Source organism: Danio rerio, chromosome 23 (assembly GCF_052040795.2).
Source record: "Danio rerio strain M-AB ecotype USA chromosome 23, GRCz13ab, whole genome shotgun sequence".
Lineage (NCBI taxonomy): Eukaryota > Metazoa > Chordata > Actinopteri > Cypriniformes > Danionidae > Danio > Danio rerio.
The window spans coordinates 12,726,086-12,747,810 of record NC_141043.1 but is presented as its reverse complement, the minus strand read 5'-3'; the positions used below and the strand labels follow the sequence as shown (position 1 = coordinate 12,747,810).

At 35.1% G+C, this 21,725-nt stretch overlaps 1 protein-coding gene across 2 annotated transcripts in view; it reads right to left on the bottom strand.

Moving 5' to 3' along the window:
- Positions 1–20,531, bottom strand: part of haus8 (HAUS augmin like complex subunit 8) — a 33,421-nt gene extending 12,890 nt beyond the window's left edge. Inside the window, exons 1-9 of one of the 2 annotated variants that reach the window (XR_015523272.1) lie at positions 20,400–20,531; positions 19,736–19,797; positions 19,596–19,648; positions 19,335–19,455; positions 19,125–19,232; positions 15,763–15,854; positions 13,431–13,589; positions 8,334–10,907; positions 6,287–8,242 (exon numbers count right to left, since the gene is read on the bottom strand). Coding sequence is in view for 1 of the 2 variants with exons in the window: in XM_087306679.1 (XP_087162805.1) it covers positions 10,766–10,907; positions 13,431–13,589; positions 15,763–15,854; positions 19,125–19,232; positions 19,335–19,455; positions 19,596–19,648; positions 19,736–19,797; positions 20,400–20,464 (802 nt within the window). In the remaining variant the exon portion in view is untranslated. Of the gene's footprint in view, positions 1–6,286; positions 8,243–8,333; positions 10,908–13,430; positions 13,590–15,762; positions 15,855–19,124; positions 19,233–19,334; positions 19,456–19,595; positions 19,649–19,735; positions 19,798–20,399 lie in introns of those variants that run through there. The other variant, XM_087306679.1, reaches the window with a different exon arrangement.
- Between the last annotated feature and the right edge of the window lie 1,194 nt (positions 20,532–21,725).

Genomic DNA, 21,725 nt, shown 5'->3' with positions numbered 1-21,725 from the left:
AGATTGTAAGAACATAAAGCTGCATAATTTATTCATGCTGCAATGCATGCTGGGAGCTTTGTACTATGCTGGCACCCAGCATGCATTGCGGCATGAACTATGCAGCTTTTTTTTTTTTAGCAACCACGGTTGAGGTTCATATCCTGATTCTTGATGTCTGTGTGTCATAATGATCAAGCTGGAGCTTGAATGTTTAGTGCATGACACTCTTAATTATTAATTGCATCCTAATTGTTTGTTGAATCTTCTATGAAAAGCAGCTGACTGCCAGTATTACTGTCCCATGCAGTTTTAATGCAACTAAATTTGCATATTTTTATCAATCAACTTATTAAACACCTGAAATTATATCTAGAACAATTAGGCATAAACAGTAGAGTTTCTCTTGACCTTTCTTGCTATAACTGATGAGTTTTAGAAACACAGCTATAACTGTCAGAGAAACATTAGGATATAAGAATAAAGCTTCAAGAGCTTAAATAAGCAGCCTCTGATCTCCATGATGGTGAGATCAAATGAAATAATTTTTAATAAAAAAATCTAAACCTCTGTTCATTGTCAAATATTCTTACAGAAATGAAGTCAAACTGTAATCAGTGAAGCTGCTTATACTATTATTTAATGGAGTTGTTTAATTCTCTGTTTTAATTCAGTTGGTTTGGTGTGAGGATGTGTCTGTAGTTTTATTTCTTCCTTCAATTTCTTATTCCTTCAGTGATTGTGCTTGTTAACAGCAGGTGTTCAACAGCAGGTGTCTGAATTCACTTATTTGTGGTCATTCCCTCTGTCTAGTGGACTAAACTAATTGACCAATTTAAGGGCCAGGTGAATGAGGGTATGGCGAGATTTCACACACTCTGATTAGTTTCTCAAATACAAGGGTTTTCTACAAAGGTAGATACATGTTACTCTGTATGACAAGGAGGCAAATCAGCTTCTAACGCCGAGAGGGTTATTTTACCTTTATCTAACTCTAGAATTTGAACACTTTACTCTGAATTACCACAACACTTGAAATTTAACACCAATGAATTTGCGGTGTGAAAACGCGACATGATTTCGGCCTCACTGCTCAACCTCCTGGACGATTGGCCAGGCCTGGCCCGATAAAAGCCCTGGCTTGCACTGGCCCGATAGTGGAAATGCGGCTATTGACATCAGGGTAGATTACTGTAATGGACTCCTCACTGGCCTTCCCAAAAAGACAGTCAGACAGCTGCAGCTTATCCAGAACGCTGCAGCCAGAATTCTGACCAGAACCAGAAAATCAGAGCACATCACACCTGTCCTCAGGTCTCTACACTGGCTCCCAGTTACATTCAGAATAGATTTTAAAGTATTTTTACTGGTCTATAAATCACTAAATGGCCTAGGACCTAAATACATTACAGATATGCCCACTGAATACAAACCCAACAGCTCACTCAGATTATTAGGATCATATAAACTAGAAGTTCCAAGAGTTCAGTCAAAGCAGGATGAATCAGCTTTCAGCCACTATGCCCCTCGCTGCTGGAATCAGCTTCCAGAAATGATCAGATGTGCTCCAACATTAGGCACGTTCAAATCAAGACTGAAAATACATCTGTTTAGCTGTGCCTTTACTGAATGAGCACTGTGCTGCGTCCGACAGATTGTACTTTTATGTTTTTCTCTTCTTCTTCATTCTTTCATAATCACATTTTACCGTTTTTGTTTTACTTATTTTTATTATTTGTTTTTATTTTATTTTACTTGTTTTTTTTATTCTTGTTTATGTAAAGCACTTTGAATTGCCACTGTGTATGAAATGTGCTATATAAATAAACTTGCCTTGCCAAGTGGCTTTTGTAATATTACATGGGGTATATGCACAGCTAGTGTTTTTCAGGCAATGATAAACTTCCAGTAAAAGCTTAATGTGTCTATATTCAATTTCATAAGGTTCCTTTTTTACAGTATCGATGTTGTAATGTAGTTACAATACATTCAGTTAAACAAACTTAAGCATTCATTTAGTTGTTTAAGCGTAAAACGAGATGAAAGACCGTGTAAATCCAAGTGCTGTTAGGATCAGCAGGCGAGCGCAGACATTCCATTGAAAATACTGCAGTAAAAATAATCTGTCATATTTTAAAGACATGGCCAGGGGAAATGTAATTTAATGCAGTGCTTCTTGTCCAGTATGAGACCTGCTTTATATTGTATATCAATCAGGCAAATCAAACATTAAACATGCCAATTTTATAATGGACAGACAGTTTACCGGAAGCGCAGAGGCTGGCTGGCTGGCTGAAATTAAAAGTGTGTGTGCATATATACACCATTTATATTGATCAAATATACCCATTTTTTGCCTGCATCAAAAAATTTAATTAAGTGAAAAAGAATTAGACATTTATTTCAAGTATCTAGTTTTTTAAAGGTTTTGCAACTAATAATAATTACATTAGTAATTACAAATGTCTTCCTAAAATATGTAAAATCCTCAAGTTTAAAAGATAGTGGTAAAGAATAAAGGCTGAAAATAACAATTAATTAGTATATCAGGGATGCACAAATACTCAAATGACATTATAGTGAGTGTCTTTGGTAAATCATGCGAAAAAAAGGATTCTAGTTATTTTTAGTTCAGAAAATAAGTTAAAAAGGACACCTTCTAGTGTATGGAAAAATTTAGCTTTATTATACTTTTCTTTTACAGACTAAAAGCAGTCTATGACCAAAATACAGTTAAAGACAAAATTAATATCCCTTCTGTGAAAATTTTAATTCTTTTTCCAATATTTTACAAGTACGCTTTAATGGAGAGAATTAACTAATTTCTAATTTTGTCTTTGCCATGGTGACGGTGCATAATATTTTACTAATTATTTAGCAAGATACTAGTATTCATCTTAAAGTGCCATTTAAAAGGCTGAACTAGGCTGATTAGGTGAACTAGGCAAGTTAGGTTATTTTGGTGAGTCATTGGACAACAGTGGTTTGTTATGCAGATAATCAAAAAAAAAAGTTATAAAGGAGGCTATTAATAGTGACCTTAAACATTTAAAGGTGCCGTATGTAAGTCTGACACCCAGTGGTTGAACTAGGCATTGCATTCCAAGATCAAAACACATTTTCACTTGGCTCCTTCTCAGATGCTGTGTTCACACCAGATGCGGAACGTGCGGATAAATCACGCTATTTGCGCATAAATTGCCGCATGAACATTTGAGTTAACTCGCTTCATTCGCGCGTCAAATTCACTTCAGAACAGACGCGGATTCGTGTGATGGACAGGGCTTCTGTCTGCCTGGTGACTCTAGATTCATTGCTAAATGGCTAACTTGGATTTAATGAAGAAAATAACATTGCTTATGTGTTTTATGAAGGCTGAAAAACAGCATCAATACGGGTCGTGTCTGACTCCACTACATCCTTTCAGAGGTGCATCTAGCTCTGCGAGTTCATAAACTCCAAAAACTGAACCTGGATGATGGAGGCTTTCAGCGGTGCTTCTGACTGAGCCAAGCCCAGTTTGATGAACTGTAATGTATCGCCTGTTGTAGGTGTTCCGGGGGAAAATCCTCCAGCCGACACCGACAACAGGCGATACGTCACAATCACGGCCCCACAAGAGCAAGCTCCTGATTGGTTAACGTGGCGCGAATGTCCGCTGAAGTTCAGATTTTCGAACTTGAGCGATTCGCGTGAAACGCGCGTTAAGCGCATCGAACGCGCAAAACGCTCAATTCGTGCCGCGCCATTCGCGTGTATCGCACTATTCGAACTGCGCAATTTGCATCATTCACGCGTATTGCGCCGCAGGATGTCTATTCGCGCGTTTGCATTGACTAAACATGTAAATCACTCGCTTGACACGCGTTCCGCGTCTGGTGTGAACGCAGCATGACGAGTCCAAACAAGTTTTTTTTTAAGGGATGCACCGATAAGGATTTTTTGCCCGATACCAATAACTGATAATTCTTCAGACTTGGAGACCGATAGCTGATTTGTATAGGTCGATAATTATAAATATTTCAAAATGTTATATTCTTAAACAGCAAACTTCATAATAGGGCTGTAACAATACACCAAACTCACGATTCGGTTCGTATCACAATTTTTAACCCACGATTCGGTTCGTATCACGATTTTTTTTTTTTTTCGTGTGGGGTGGGAAAAAAATATTTTTAAAACAATTTTTTATTAAATAACATTTGAAAAATCTATATAAACTAAACATCAAAGAACAATATTAACTATGCAAATTATTAACAATAAAAATAGCCATATATAAAATAAATAAATAGCCAAAGCTATATCACTTCTGTTTTCTTTGTAACAAAATACTGTTGAAAAACCAAACAGAACTAAACTCCATTGTGTAGATGGTTCAAGCATGTTGAAAATTCTTTTTCAATCAAGTTCTCTTACATAGAAAAAGTAAATTAAATAGCTAATTCGTTAATTTTACTAACTGACAACCGCCGCTCATTAATCGGTTATTAACAGTTAACTGGTCAGATTACTATTAATTTTATATTAAACAAATTGACGTGTCTATTTTGTGTCTGACACATTAAATATTGCATTTTAAAATACTGATTTATTTTTATATGTTAGCATATTAATAGCGGAACAGAACAACAGAGCATTTTCACACACCTGCAGTGTTTAGCACAGAAGAGCAGAGTAATCTAAATAAAATGAATAAAATAAATAGGACTGCCCTAAATAATTTTCACTTAATTAATTAATTTAAATTACAAAACGAAAATACTGACTGATTCTTTTTAATAACCGGCATAGGCTTTTTTTTCCAATAATGTTTTTTTCTTCCGTCAAATAAAAATCGCAGACTTCCTCAAATTGCCCGCTCCACGGAAAATATGCCTTTATTTAATGCCCCGCTGTTATTATTATAATCACAAAACCTTTTTAAATTTTTAATAGAAATCATTATTTTAAAGATTATGTCCTGATATAGCCTATGATTTCCTCTCTCTCACTCGCGGTTCAAGTGCGCGCACTGCATAATGAAAAGACAGCAACAACGCGCGCATATGTAGACTTTTTGTAAACAGTTTTGTTGTTTAAATATAATATTGCATTAATCTGCGTACATGCTTTATATAAGCTGTAAAATAAAAAGTAAAGCCTATTTGTTGCGTTTATCCAGGTCAACATAAGCGCTGGTTTAGCATCAACAGGTCTATATCAAACAGCAATATTCTTCTTCCATTATGCTTCTTTGGCAAATGCGTCTGTAGGCACGGGTTACACGTTATTGTCCCGCAAATTAAGTATGCCTTGCACCTCACTGCCTTTATGTTGACAAGGAAAAAAAAAAGAGGCGCGGTCCTCTTATGAAACGACTGAATCAGCTGGGTATCGATTGTGCATAAGTGTTGCTGTCTGTGTCGTTACAATTGTAATATTTAATACTATTGTGATATTCAAGATTTGTATATTCATACAGCTCTGGATAACTTAAAACAGCGATTAGACCTTCAAAGCGGCATTAATGAGTCCTGAAGTAAAGCGAAACGGCTATAAACTCCAGCAAGATAGAGTGATTGTATGCAGAGCCATATACCTTTATCTCTAAATAAAGTATAACTATAGAAACTGTGTTCATCTTAACTGAAAGCCTCGTCGTGTTTTCTGACCTCACGTATCGCGCACCTGTCAGTCAGCACTCTCAAAGGTTCAAACACAAAGAGCACAGCACAGTTACAGAAAAGTTTAAGCTGTTACCTGACATCTGGTGAACGCCCATCCCTCTCTGCGCAGCCACATTAACAGTGTGAGCAAATCATCGTATATGCGCTGAAAATCCGGCCGCTTTGACAGCATTGGCAATGTTTCTGGCGTTGTCCGTTGTCAAGCGGGGTTAAGTTGGTTTTGTTTTTGATATTCCTGACATTCAGACGGTCCCTTACTAAGAGCTCAGTGCGAGCTCTCCCGGCTAAATATTGCGAGGGCTTAAACGGAGCAGTGCTTGTAATGTCGAACGAAAAAAAGTGTTAATTAGCTCAACTTTTGCAGGCACGCGTGACGTTATTGAAGAGGTAGTCACGGGGTGTGTCGCGATTCTCCCTTATCACACCGCGACACCGGATCGTAGATCTGAGTGTCGCGATTTCGATTTTATATCGTGTATCGTTACAGCCCTACTTCATAAAAGATTGAACTGCTCTTATGAATCAAATAGTCTATACTCAAAGCAAAAAAGTTATAACTTAAAAATTGCAAGGTGATTATAGACCTATATTAACAATTACACATAAATCAGCATGCAAATTTTTTTTTTCTTTTTCTTCATAGTAAATTAACATGCAACTTGACCGTTACATAAAAATAATAGGTTAAATAACAAAATGGGATTTAATTAAAAAGCAAGTTAAATCAATTTAAATAAAATGAAAATGAAAGAGCTAAGGACTGAAACCAGCTCAAATCGTCTTGAATAACAGTGATGTACACGTACAAATATGTCATGTCTGAAAAAGTCTTTTTTAGAGGTGTTTTGACAGTGTAGAGGCACCGTACCAGTGAACAGCTAAATACAGCCGCTTCTGCGCTCGTTCTTGCTGTCAAAAGTTTATGATAAACCGCTGTGAGTTTCACTTAACTGTAGAGGCAGAGTTGCCATCAGAGTCAGATTTTGATACAAAACCTTCATTGAGCTGACTTTATGACAAACACAGAGCAGAATATAAAGACAGAATAAGTGGCTAGTTGGGAGCCCCTTTAACTGGATTTACCTCTCACCTCTCCCCCGTGCTCCAATGTGTGTGTGTGTGTGTGCGTGTGTGTGTGTGTGTGTGTGTGTGCGCGCGCGTGCGTGCGTGCGTGCGTGCGTGCGTGGTGTGCTCTCACGCGCGTTCGTTATAACCAATATGAATATTCCGATCAAATATAATACAATCTTACATCAACAACACATGGCAAGCAACGTGTTGATAATAAAAAATGATCAGATTACAAACAACCGTTATGTTTACACTAGTTATAAAATGTGCGTGTCCTTTAAGGGACTGGGCTGCAGTTTGGGGTGTGTGTGAAGCGGAGAGGGAGAGAGAGAAGAGTAGCGTTTTTTTCACAATGAGACTATTTTCTGTGATGTTCCCTCTTTAATAAGTGATTTGTTGTACCACACGGAAAGTAGTAAATATTTTGGACCAATTTACATGTGTCCTCTTTCATTCATCAGCTGCAACGAAAAGAAACAGGAGTTCACCCCGAAACTAATATTATTTTGCCCTGGAGTAATAAGTGAATCTCCCCTGCTATTTCTAACACAACAATGAGACAAAGCAGGAAAGGTTTACACATGTAATATTTTTCCTTAAGGTGAAAATTTAAAGCAAAATACACAATGACACTCAATCAAACATATCTACAATGATAAGGAACATGGTTACTTACGGAGTTATTAACGCTGTCACCGACTCTGTCCCAGTAACTCCCCTCGCTGGCCAGCAGAGGCCACCATCTCCGAACTTTTAGCATTACGTCATCCATCTACACTGATTGCGCATAAACCTGATTGGAATCTGGCTAATGACCCACGTACCTCTTATAAGCCGCACTCAAACACTCGTTCAGTGCGAAGTCTTGTTTAGCCCCGGCCAGCATTTCTGAGCGTTATCTCCAGCCTGATCTCCTGTGCACGACTCCAGCCTGTCTCTTACTTTGCTTCGCCTTCTGCCTGCCCACGACCCACGCTTGTTATATGGACTCTGACTCTTTCTCTGCCTGTCCACGAACCACGCCTGTTATACGGACTCTGATCATTGCTGCCTGCCATTGACCCAAGCCTGAATAACGGATCCTGGTTCTCGCTCACTCCCTTCCACTCATGCCTGGTAACTCACTCTGGGTCTGTTCATCATCAGTCTTGATAACCATACTACTACTGTGGATGTGTGTGTGCACTCCGGTGCATATTGTGTGTTTGAGGGAAGTTGTGATTAATAAATACTGCATAATGGATCCCTCCGTGTCAGTCTCCTCGTTACAAACACACAGCAATACCACATGAAGAAAGGACGGACTTTAAAGGAATAAAAAGTGTGAGGAGAGCGCCATTACAGTGCACTGGGCAAGTCTGAACAAGATCCGCCCACGCGAGCGCGGCAGGCAGGTCTGTAAAATTACATAATTTATCGGCTTACAGATATCGGCCTAATTTAGACATCAGATCGATAACGATGATCTTAAAAACTGCATTTATTGGCCGATAACGACACGGCCGCTGATATATCGTGCATCCCTATCTTTTTTTTACGAGTCCACGCAAGTGCAGATTGACAAAAAAAAAAGACAGATTGACAGAAAGCAATGGCATGCAGTAGAAGGAATACTTTCCATACTAAAATAAGCCTTTGTCCTAACCAACACAGGGAATTGATATATTAGAAACTGCTTCTATTTCTTGCAGCTGAAAAACAGAAAACTGACAAGGATCGCCTCTGGTACACCTTATGTGCTTTATTCAGTGTTAAATGCTAATAATGTGAGTTTGAATGCCATTTTACATGACATTTATTGTCAAATACTGAAAGCAGCAGCAGATAGTTCACCTTAGATCTTAAAAATAAAATAAACTATTTCAAACTGAACTTTGACTCAGAGCAAACCAAGTTAACAAATATCAATCACTCAGTGTGTACATTATAAGTTGTGTAGCCTATAAATGATAGGCCTATTATTTCGAATAAAATGAAAACAAAAATTAACAATTTATTGCATTTTTCGTTTGATAAAAATATACGTAAACGAAAAAAAATCAAAGGGTGGCTAATTTGTATTAATGTGTTTTAATTTTAATGAAAATATGCTCAGCATATTTAATTAACGGCTATACGCCGTCAATAGACAAGCCATTCTAAACATTATTTTACCGTGTACTGGGTTATAATGTATATTTTACAATAAAAACTAAACGTAGCATGTCTCGCTGTCATTTAAAACGTGTAATTCATACCACACCAGAGCTGTGGACCTGTAGTGTTTAAACTTACAGGGCGGTTGGTCAATAGTCTTAATTCGCACTGAACTCCAATCCGAGGGACTCGATAGTTACTCGATAGACAACATTAAACTTGAGAGAATTAAAAAATAAAAGTTTTTTTTTAAAGGAACAACGTGCAAATCTGCAACAAATAAAATAAAAATAAAACGTCTTGGCAGTGCTGTGTGTATTCCGCCACTGACAGTGTGAGACGCCCTTATGCTGCGCCTGTAACTGCCGCTTGTAAGAGAGATCAAAGCTGTATCGATAAAACCAAAAAGCAAGATCATTTAGTTATAAATATTCCATAACAATACTTATCGAAATATTTATACATTTACATGTTGTTTATTGAGATTGTGTGATCTGTATAGGTTGTCTGATCTTTCCAGAAGCTGTAAACTGACACATGCGGTGTTTAGCTCTGACGAGGCGCTTTTATTTAGCCTGCCCTTTGATTTTTTACATAATGTTTCAATTCTTAATTTTTTTTCATATAGTTTAATTATAAAATGAGTGCTCGCTTGTTTAGTTGTGATTATTATGCAAGGATCATATTTCATATTCGGTTTATTCTTCAATAGCCTAAATTCGTTAATAATGTATTTTATAAACGGATTGTTCATAAGGACTAAGCTGTTAATATATAACATAGGCGTTTATGGTTGTTATTTGTATGGTTCAAACTTACACAGTTTTTTCAGCCTGTAGCAGTGTTGTGTTTTATTCGTTATGTAGGCCTAAATAAAAGTTATGTTTTGTTTAATAACAGGGATTTTTTTTGTAGTTTCCTTTCCGTCCATTCAAACAATTGACACCGGATTGGCAACTCCCGCAAAACTGAAAGTGAAAGTATTATACGCACGCATTTATAAGCTATTTAAAATCAGAAAAAAGAGGAAATGAAAAAATGCCCACTCCCACGGTGATACCGGTATTACCGGTGTTGTCACATGTCGATTAACCGGTGGGGAAATTTCCTCACCGTCACAACCCTACCCGCAGCCACAGTACGCCGGAAATCCGGCGTGGTGCCGGAACGCTATCACCCCTGGTACATATAATAATGTTACCATTTCGTTGGAGTGCAGTAAGTGCACTATTCTGTGCTTCTCAATGTCTATTTAAATTTCTGTCATGTTTCGTCTGGTGCAAACAGCCCAATTGTTTATCACTGCAAATCTCTTCACAAAGCATGTTGTTAGGACCTGTGATTACAATGTAACCTGCTCGCCTAATGTTTACCTTTGTAATATTTATATTATTTTCTAATTAATAACCTCATGTGAAACTCTGAATCTGCGTCTCATTTTAGAGTCTGCTACTGTCCACCGGAGGTAGCATTTTGGTCACAGATGCAAACTTTAAGAGCCTACCTGACTAAATTAATGAAATACACTGTTTTCCATGAAGGTAACCCGGGGTGCTGAAATATAATTGGCTAAAGTGGCAGTAGCCGGGTTAAAAGAACCAAAATAAAAACAGATAGTCTGGCACGTAACATACATTTTCAAAGCAGAATATTTGACTTCAGCATAGTTTTTCAGATAAACAAGAATGTTAACTTTGTATGTTTCTTAAATATCTGCAAACATATTATGGAATTTTTATGCTTTAGAAGAGTCATGAACTTACATACTGTACCTTATAAACTTCTGATATTAAAACATGTCAAATATTTAATATAACCATAACAAAAAATGGTAACATCAGAACTGCACTGATTTACACCATGAAGTGATATCTACATTACTGTAGGATTCTTTTAAAATAAAACCTCACCTAAAAACTGCCCTGCGTCCTCTCCAATGTGCACGTCTTTCACAGGAAGCTTGTGTCTGGTGGCATCAATGGCTGTGGCGAATGACTTGTACTCCTCTGCAAATGTGTTTGCCTCAGCAGCAACAGGAGTTAAAGCCTCAATCTGCATAAATAGTGTCGTCAGTCAAGGTGAGATGGGTTAACATGAAGAGATCAAAGAAATAATACACTCCAAAATTACTATTACCCAATAATTAACTCAACCTCAAAACATTCGGTAACACTTTATTTTGACGTTCCATTTGAGTATTAGTAGGAGGTCTGTTTATTATTTGTTGATACTGCTCCTTCAACAGACATTTAACTGACTATAAGAAACTTTGCAAGTACATGTCAACTAAAACTAAACCCAACCCCAACCTAACAATCTACTTATAATCTAATGGAAATTAGTTGACATGTAAATGCAATGTAACAAACAGACCAACATAATAAAGTGTGACCAAACATTCTTAGTGTATATGATTTTTATCTGTAGTAGTTTTACATTTTATTCTGGTTCTTCAATGCTGTATGATGGTGTTGTGTAGAGGACCTTTTTTGAACCTTTAAAAGTACATAAATCTGTCATAAAACTGACCTATTCGCCACAAGGGGGTTAGTGGATGTTCTTGAAACGTCTTGGCTAACCTCTGACTCGATATATGATGCATAATGAAGGACTTTAGAGTTAATGGTATGAAAATTTCATATCACAATTGTAGTGACCAAAATTATTAATTCAGACAAACTTTAGCATACTGATATAAAATGTAATACCTTGTAAAAAAAGCATTAAAGTCTTTCTAATATTTTTTAAGGGCCTTAAATTTCTCTAAATTGATTAATCATTATCATTATTTAACTTTAAAAGCTTTTTAAGACCCCGAAGTACTTTAGAGATAATGGTATGAAAATTTCATATCACGATTGTAGTGACCAAAATGATCGCAGATGCCAATATTATCATGGTTTTGCTCAAAATTCTTGAAAATGGTCAAAACTAAAAGGTAGCATACGCACCAGTTTTTGTTTCTGAGGATGAACAAACAGATCAGTTGGCACCTTTATGCAATTTTGTACGAAAAAATACCCATAAACACATTTTTTGGTAACGATTAGTTACCTGCACTCAGTTATTCTTGTTAGTCTACTCTCACTGGAGATTACTCTATGAACGCGTGAGGTAACACAGGTCAAGCAAGAAGTTGTAGAGAATGTGTATTGGGCATTTATTAATTGGGGTTTATATATATATTTAAAAAATGATAATACAAATCCTTTTTTGTTCTTTTTTTTTTTTACAAAAACACATTGATCCAGTTCATAAGACATGCTTTAAGCCCCTGGCATTGCATGGATTACTTTTACAATGTATGTGCTTTTGGCAGTGTCACTTACCACAGGGTATATACTGGAATCGGAAAGTGATACTTTCCATAAATTAAGATGTCATTGCCACTTTAGGACTCAGTGGTAACATTGGCGACAATTTAACTTAATACATTTATTAAATACTGATTGTAAGAAACTAATCCTAAATTAAGTCATAATTCATATACCAAGTGTGACGCGGCTGGGATGAGAATCAGCACCTCTAAGTCCGAGGCCATGGTGCTCCACCGGAAAAAGGTGGTTTGCTATCTCCAGGTTGAAGGAAAGTCCTTACCCCAAGTGGAGAAGTTCAAGTTTCCTGGGGTTTTGTTCACGAGGAAGGGAAGAATAAAACGTGAGATTGACAGGCGGACTTGTGCAGTGGTAGCAGTAATGAGGTTGATGAACCGGTCCGTTGTGGTAAAGAAGGAGCTGAGCCTAAAGCTTTCGATTTACCAGTCAATCTACATTCCTACTGTCACCTATAGTCATGACCGCAAGGACAAGATCTCGGATACAAGCAGCCGAAATGAGTTTCCTTCGCAGGGTGGTAGGGCGAACAGTAATGGATAGGGTAAGGAGCTCTGACACCCGGGAGGAGTGAGGTGCTGCTGCTCCACATCGAGAGAAGTCAGCTGAGGTGGCTCGGGCATCTGTTTCAGATGCCTTCTGGACGCCTACCTAGGGAAGTGTTCCAGGCATGTCCCACCAGGAAAAGGCCTCAGGGAAGTCCCAGGACATGCTGAGGGGCCTATGTCTCAGGATCCCCCTAGAGGAGCTGGAGGAAGAGTCTGGGGAGATGGAGGTCTGGGGTTCTCTACTAAGACTGCTGCCCCCGCGACCCGGCCCCGGAAAAGCGGTAGAAAATAAATAAATGAACAATTAAATGAATAAAAATGCTAATACAGGAGGTCGTGCCTACAACAGCAGGAATAAAAGTGTTGCCTTGTTTACAGTAAACAAAGCAGTGTGATGTCAAATCCAGCAGGATTTTTTGATTTCATAAACTACACAACATCTTAATAGTCGCAGATTAAATTCAGTCAACTTTAGCATACTGATATAAAATGTAATACCTTGTAAAAAAGCATTTGAGACTTTTTGAAACTTTTTAAGTGCCTTAAAGTTCTCTCAATTGATTCATCAATTTTTAACACTTTTTAAGACCCTGCGGACATTCTGTACCACCGACAAAATTATTGAAGAGCCAGGATACATTTATATTCTTGGGTGAACTATTCCTTTAAGAACATGTTAAATATTTGAAAATGACCTGTAAGTCCAGTAAACTGTTGAGCTCTTTCTGCTTTTGCAGCAGCAGATACTGACGCTTCTTGGGGTTTACTTCTGTGTGTTGCTGCTGCTCTTTCTGCATCACGGTCAGAATATTCTTCTCTGCCTCCTCTCTCAGTTTCCGGTTACTATGCTCCATCTAGACAATGAAACAAAAAACATGAACAACTGACAGCTTTAAATATGAATTTTCAGCACAAAATATAGTACTAGGACGGAAACACACTGAAACGAACAAACTTAACATCTCAATCCTTGTCTGCTGTTAAGGATGTTTTCATCCACTCTGGGATGATTTTGAGTCTTAATTTGGTCACAACTTTCTGTTTCAGCAAATTAAATGATTTTTGGTGACAAACCTGATTTTGACACATATTTTGGGAAAATTATTTTTTCAATAATTCAACAATACACTCTGGGTAAATTTACTACTCTTTCGTTATGTTGGTGGCTGTTTTTGCCCCATTGAAATCCATTATAATGACATTTTTTGATTGCACAGCCATGACACCATATAATCATTCATTCTAGATTGGTGGTTTTCTGGTTGTGAAAAAGGTTAAAAACTTTTTTCGTTGATGATTAGTTGCAGTGCAAAAAAAAGCTTTGTTTCCGAATAAAAATTATATGTTTTTTATGTTGTGTGTGAGTGTATGAGAGGGATCTTTGCGCACCTACCTTGATATGTATGAGTAAATAAAATTAAGCAGCTCAGCTATCAGGCCATAGTAAACATAGTAAGAGTAATTATGCATGCATTCTATAATTTGCCGTTTTAATCCATGGAACTGCATATAAAAGTCAGAATCTGTTTTGCACAAGGTTAATGTTGCTAACTTATGATCAACAGTAAAAATGCAAAGTTTTACCTCTTCTCAACAGGGAAAAACATCAATAATCAAGAATGCTTAATTACATGGTGTCAAGGCTTTGCAATTAAAAAATGTTATAATAAAAGTCAATGGGACAAAAACACCCACAAACATAATAAAAGTATAGTCAATTTGAACAGTACACAAGAGTTAATTGAGAAGAAAGAATTACAATTCTATGGGGCAATGCAATTGACACCATCTAATTAAAGAAGATGAAACAATTATTTCAGAAAATTTTAGAGTATTGTTAGAATGTAAGGAAACCTGATAACATAACTTGAGGTGAGAATTTGATAACATAATTTTAAGCTGATTTTTGCTTGCTGTGACTCTTTTATTGGTGGACATTTCTGCACAACGTTATAGGTAATGTGGTTTAAAAATGAACATTAATAACTAAGTTGAATTAATTTGACCAGATGAGATCAACAAAAGCATACAACTGACCAACATCTTTATAAGGTTTATCATTTATTATTGATTAGAATTTTCCAGATCGCACTGTGGCTTACCTTTCTGGTCCAATATCACATATAAAATGTTTGTTATGACAGGATATATATTTGTGAGTACATTAATCTACATAATTATAAAAAAGCAGCTCAATAAAAAAATTAAGGCAGCACTTCAAACATATTAACTATTAATTGTTTCAGAAAAGTTCCAAATAAGAACATTTTGTGTTCACAAGTGCACTTATTTTGGAGAAAATTATAGTAAGTCAATGTAAAATATCCCATGTTATAAAACCTTAAATATCAGAACAAAATAAATACCAATATATAATAATCAACCTTAATTAATACCTAAACAACATTAAATATTTATAGGTAAATTTTATATGTAAATTTAGCGTGATAAAAATGTGACATCTGATCGATGAATTTTAACAATAAAAGTCTTCTCATTTTCAATAGCTATGCTATAATTTCATTATTTTATAAATATCTTATAATTATTTTATGTCTCTTATGGTTTCATTGTCCATGTACACCTTGCTTAAATTTTTTATTTTTGTCCCAGGCCGTTCCAAATTATGATTGTAAATGTTATTCCTCATCCTTTGATCAATATTAGATTGGTGGGGTGTGAGATAGAGTTCACTATGAGTACTTCCAAGAGAATTCTGATATATGGTCCATTTCTTTCTTGTAAGGATTTAGGCCAGTGGTGTCTAAACTCGCTCCTTTAGGGCCGGTGTCCTGCATAGTTTAGCTCAAACTTCCTCCAACACACCTACCTGGAAGTCTAGTATACCTAGAAAGAGCTTGATTAGCTGGTTCAGGTGTGCTGAATTGGGGTTGGAACTAAAATATGAAGGACACCGGCCCTCCAGGACCGAGTTTAGACACCACTGATTTAGGCGGTACTGTATGTATGAAGATTTTTTCAATGAAAATGAAAATAAAGAGTTTTAAAAATAAATAATAATCATACATTAGCAGTGATAAAGGCCAATAAAAATGTCTCCATCCCAATGTCCCGATCTTCATTCTTGGGGTCCGCTGTGCTCGGTGGTGGAACTTTATCTGCAAAACACAGACAGTGTAGTTCAGGTTTTAGTGTTTAAGTTCAGTTCAGTTTAGCTCAGTTCAGTGTGATTCAGTGTGAACAAAATCAATGCCAAAAGTATTGAATTAAAAATATTGTTGAATAACACAAACTGAAAAAAATAATACACCGAATTAACAAGTGCTTGCATTTTAATGACTTGAATTCCAGGGTTTGTATTTTTAGGTCCTGCAATTTAACATATCTGTTTATTTAAGCTGTGAATATTTCAACGAAAAATATTTCAAACACATTTTCATACTTATGAATTCAATAATTCATATTCAATTTACAGATTTCACTTAAGAAATATTCAATACTCTTTAAAAATACGATGTATAATATTCAAAAGGCAATTTTCAGTTAATTTTAATTAAGTTCAAATATTCGCTTCCATAAATTCAGTGGTTCAAATTCGACTGTTAAAATTCAACATTACATCCAGGAACTGCAGAAAAAGCAATAGATTGCAGATTGAAGATCGCCAGCTGCTCTATTACCAGCAGGTGGAGATTAAATAATTTGAGATTTTTAACCCAGTAAATAGGCAAGAAAAAAACTGATAAAGGGACAAAAGTTGCATTGAATATTAATATCAATGTCTTGGCCATTAAAAGTAATAAAAGAAGAGTGAGAAAAATAAGTAAATGATGTTTTGGTCGTCTATATTTGCCCTTATGTAACGGAAGCTAGCTGGTGATCGTATAAACCTCACTCCTCTGATCCAGCGATAGTTATGCATTCTTTAGCCTCCTCGCCGGCTCGTGCCCTGCTCGGACTGGTGGGGTTACATTCACATAAACTGTCTTTTGACAAACATGATGTTACACATTCTCTTTCTTTAATAACTCTTTCTTCCAGAGAGGTAAAGTATTATATTGAGAATTGATGAATGAATGAATGAATGAATGAATGAATGAATGAAATGATTGGTGTTTTTATACTAGTACTGTGCGGCTTGCACGTGACAAAGGCGAATGGAGTGGCCGCAAGCTCTGGTGGCCGGTCAGAGTCAGCACTGCACGTCAAACTGGTTAAGAGATGCTGGATGGCTGCCATTATATGATAGGAATTCTTCCGAAGTTTCAGATGATATGTGGGCTTGTGCATAATTATGAATGTGAAAAGTGAAAGCCGTGACATTACTCTATGCCATAATGGCCAAGCATAAGAATACAAGAGTGTTGCCATTATTATATAAATCATGACATATTTCATGCTTGAGACTACTGTATGTGAATAACACCTCGCTGTTTACTGTTTCTGAAAGTGTAGCTGTCGTTGCAAAATGTTGCTTGTATAATTGTAAAAAGAATGATGAACATTAATGGCTTTTTACATCTGTCATTTCTGATAATATAGTCTAGTAATTGATTTAACTATTGTAAGCTTATATTTTGAGTATCCAACACTCATTTAGCAATAATGCATCCAAAATCCTAAACCATTGACTTTGTCATAGAAAGAAAAAATGCAGATTTTATACTCATTTTTTTTAAACAAGAAAAAAGACAATATTAGCTACCATTAGCAATTGTTTATTTAAATATGATCATCTCAAATATATAAAATAAAAACATAATGGCTTTACTTTGTAAAAATCATAAATCACACTTGTAGAATTGAGTTGATAGAAAAAATTAGCAAATTCATTCTCTGCCAGTAGATGGCGATTATAGCTCAGTAATAACCCCATGAACACTAAGCTGCTTTGCAGGAACCACGCATGTCAAACCACGCATTCTAAACATTAATCTTATGAAATTAGCTGAAGCGACAACAATATTAAATTTAAACCAGTTTAATTTAAGTTTAGATGTTTAATAACTGCAAAAAAGATCAACATTTGTAATTATAAAATACAAACGGTAGTTGAAAAGTAATTAAGAGTACTGTAAAAACTTTTCAAATAAGGGTTTTCTTATTTTATACGGAAAACAAATTAAAGTCAGTTATGATAGCCTATAATCAAACCACAGGCCACTCATTTTGTTACTTATAATTGGCTGAGACAATAATGAAAATATATAGCCTATGCCAATCCTGACATAGCTGCATTTAAACAGCGCAAACACTTCATAGTCTAATAAACTCTTATAGTTTGTTATGCCATTTATTAGATGGTTCTGTATGAATAACTGACAGTTGCACCTTTAATGCATCAGCACGTTTTGTTGAATTATTTTAAATTACGTCCCATCATCTTATCGATGCCCAACCTTAAATCATAGCCATGTCCAAATAAACTGTTTTGTGTGAAATTCTCATAAAATCTCTCTGGTTTTACATATCTTTGTTCTTAATTGTTCTTAGCCCTGGCAATTATGTTTACCTATTTTGTATTATTATAATATTTCCTCTGCTGTTTCTCTTACGTTTATATTCTTTAGCTGTCAATATAATACTTTACGTCTATGGAAGAAAAAGTTATTAAAGATAGAGAATGTGAAACATCATATTTGTCAAAAGACGGTTTATGTGAATGTAGCCCCACCGGTCTGAGCAAGGCACGAGCCGGCGAGGAGGCTAAAGATTGCAGAACAACGTCTATCGCTGGATCAGAGGAGTGAGGTTTATGCAATCACCAGCTGGCTTCCATTACATAAGGGCAAATATAGATGACCAAAACATAATTTACTCATTTTACTCATACGCCTTTTATTACTTATAATGGCCAAGACATTGATATTAATATTAAATGCTACTTTTGTGCCTTTATTAGCTTATTTCTTGCCTATTTACTGGGTTAAAAATCTTAAATTATTCCATCTCCACCTGCTATTAAACAATCTATTGCTTTTCCTGCAGTCCCAAATGTAATGTTGAATTTTAACAGTCGAATTTGAACCACTGAATTTATGGAAGCAAATATTTAAACTGAAATAAAGTTAACTGAAAATTGCCTTTTGAATATTATACATCGTATTTTTCAAGGGGATTGAATATTTTGTAAGTGAAATCTGTATACTGAATATGAATTATTGAATTTATAAGTATGAAAACGTGTTTGAAATATTTTTCGTTGAAATATTCACAACTTAAATAAACAGATATGTTAAATTGCAGGACCCAAAAATACAAACCCTGGAATTAAAGTCATTAAAATGCAAGCACTTATTATTTTTTCAGTTGGTGTTTTTCAACAATCTTTTTAATTCAATACTTTTGGCATTGATTTTGTTCCATAACAGTGAGCATATGTTAAATATTAATTTTATATCACAATACAGACTAGACAAGTACCACACCTTTAATGACAGAGACATCAAAATCTGGACGTATGCAGTGGCCATCCAAAACAGTGGACTGAAAGACACTTCCTCCCAAATTGGAGGATTCCAGGAGACTGGAAACCACTGAGTGAAAACAAGATAGAAAAATCGTATTGTTAAACATCCTATAGATGCAGAAATGCAATATATAATGTCCAAAATCTAAAAAGTACACCAAACACTCACAGGTAGAATCTATGCCCATTGTACGTCTGGATAGTACGCTATCTTTTGTCTTTCGTGTGTTGTTTACTCTGGGAGAAGAAGGTTTGGGTGGCTTCAGTGTTGACTGCTGCTGTAAAACACTCTGCAGCACATATGATATTATTTTAAGCATTATTATAAAACCCCTAAAAAGAAATCCAGCAATAAAGATATCAAAAGACATCATTACTGAGGAGAAATAATGAATGCACAGCTTTTTCAAGTTATTCTATGGTTATTTACCTTGACAGGAGCCTTTGTTTCAGTTTGCATGTATCTGGATTTTACAACTGTAGCTGAAGCGAAAAACAAATAAAATAAATCTGATATGGCTGTCAGTATAACACTGAAGAGTTAATAAATGTTAAAGGTCAAGCTCTTACTTTTGGTTTTCCTCCTTGCACCACTGTTATTTCCGTTGCTGGCTTCATTTTCAGTGGATAAGCTGAAAAATAGAGGCTGTCTGAAAATCTGCATAAATCATAACTGATATGCGAGAATTATCAATTAAATTAAATTAACACTGATGTGAGGTCATTTGTCCATGGTTTATTATAGTATAAGTGTACTAACCATGTTTGAAAGCACATTAATTATCATTTGTATTACCACATTTGTTTTACAACAAATGCCATGGTTAAACTATGGTTAGTGTACAATGTGTTAACCATGATTAACATAAATGGTTGACCATGCATGTTTGTTTTATTAACACTAAAATCACAATTTCGATTAGGGAAAACAACAAAAAACGGTTTGTTATTTCTTTAGTTATTACAGTTAATAAGAAATACTAACTTATAGTAATAAAAGCTGTACAATTTTGCCATGACTATATCAACATAAATTATTTGCATTTTTTTTGTTTTGATATATTTTGATTCATTTTAAAGTATTTAATTTTGCAAGACCAAAAATGTGTTTCACAATTGATAATAATACACAATATAAGATAACACAAATAAGTAAACAAGACACTTTATATACATTAAACAGGATAACGTTACATAACGGACTGATGACATAAATTAATGTATGGACGCTTACTTTTTTGAGTCACTTGACGCCGTTTTCTCAACTTTACGTATATTTAAGGGCTTCTTGGATGCCATTACTTTACATAAATCAAACTCGCTGTGAAGATTGTTGTTGTGATGTTTTAACCCGCGTTTTGTCGATTTTCTTCCTCTGCGCTTGAAGCGATGACATGAGCTGCGTCCAGCGCCATCTGTCAAACTGGAGATTAATTGCAAGAAATAAAATAAAACTCCCACTTTCTTAATTTTCCTAAAACATTTCAAAGTGCAATGCAATTAAATTAAATTGTTAATTGTAATGATTCCTAGACGAGGAAACCTGCAAAAACAATAAATAAATAAATAAATACACAAAAATATAAATGAATGAGTAAATAAATCTATGCATAAATAAAACAATAAATAAATAAATAAATATGCAAATAAATAAATTATGTATATATAAAATCCACAAATCCCTGCATACATAAATAAATAATTATTGTGCGGGCAGAAAAATTATTAAATAAATTACAGAATGTTGATGGAATAAGAAAATGCTAAATTGAAAGTAATTTTTTTCCACCTTTTTAACATTTATTAATTTTAATTTCCTCAGCTCAACGTCCTTAGGAGAGGCTGTCAATTACCAGAACCCAGTCAAAAAAATTATTGCAACATTTTCTAACGATCAACTAATGTGGAGGACAACACTTGGCAAAAACAACAAATAAATAAATACTCAAATATATAAATAAATGAGTAAAAAATCAATAAAACCTTAAATAAATAAATATGCAAAGAAAAAAATTAAAGTATGTAAAATGTATATAAAATTACACAAATGTTGGGGGAAAGTGAAAGTTTATTTCCCTCTCTTCAAACGTTTATTAATTTCTTGAACATAGTTTCGTAGTTACTTTTCCTCAGGTCAACATGCCAATAAGAATGAATGAATAAACAATTAAAACGGGGTAAAATAAACCTTTAGTTTAGCATTTTCTTATTCCCCTAACATTCATGTAATTTATTTAAATATTTACCAGCCCACACTATTCATTATTTCTATATTTATTCATGCAGGAATTTGTGGATTTTTATATACATTTATTTGCATATTTATTTTTATTTATGTATTGATTATTTTATTTATTTAAATTAAACTTAATTTCTGTCATTTAATGCTCTTTACTTTAGGTAAATTTCTGTATTTTAATTACCGTTAGTTTTCCAAAAATAAATCGTAAAATTACAGACTTTTTTTGCAGTGTATATATATGTATGAGTGCAGCCCACACTATTAATTATGTATTTATTTTTGCAGGAATTTGTAGATTTTATATACATTTATTTGCAT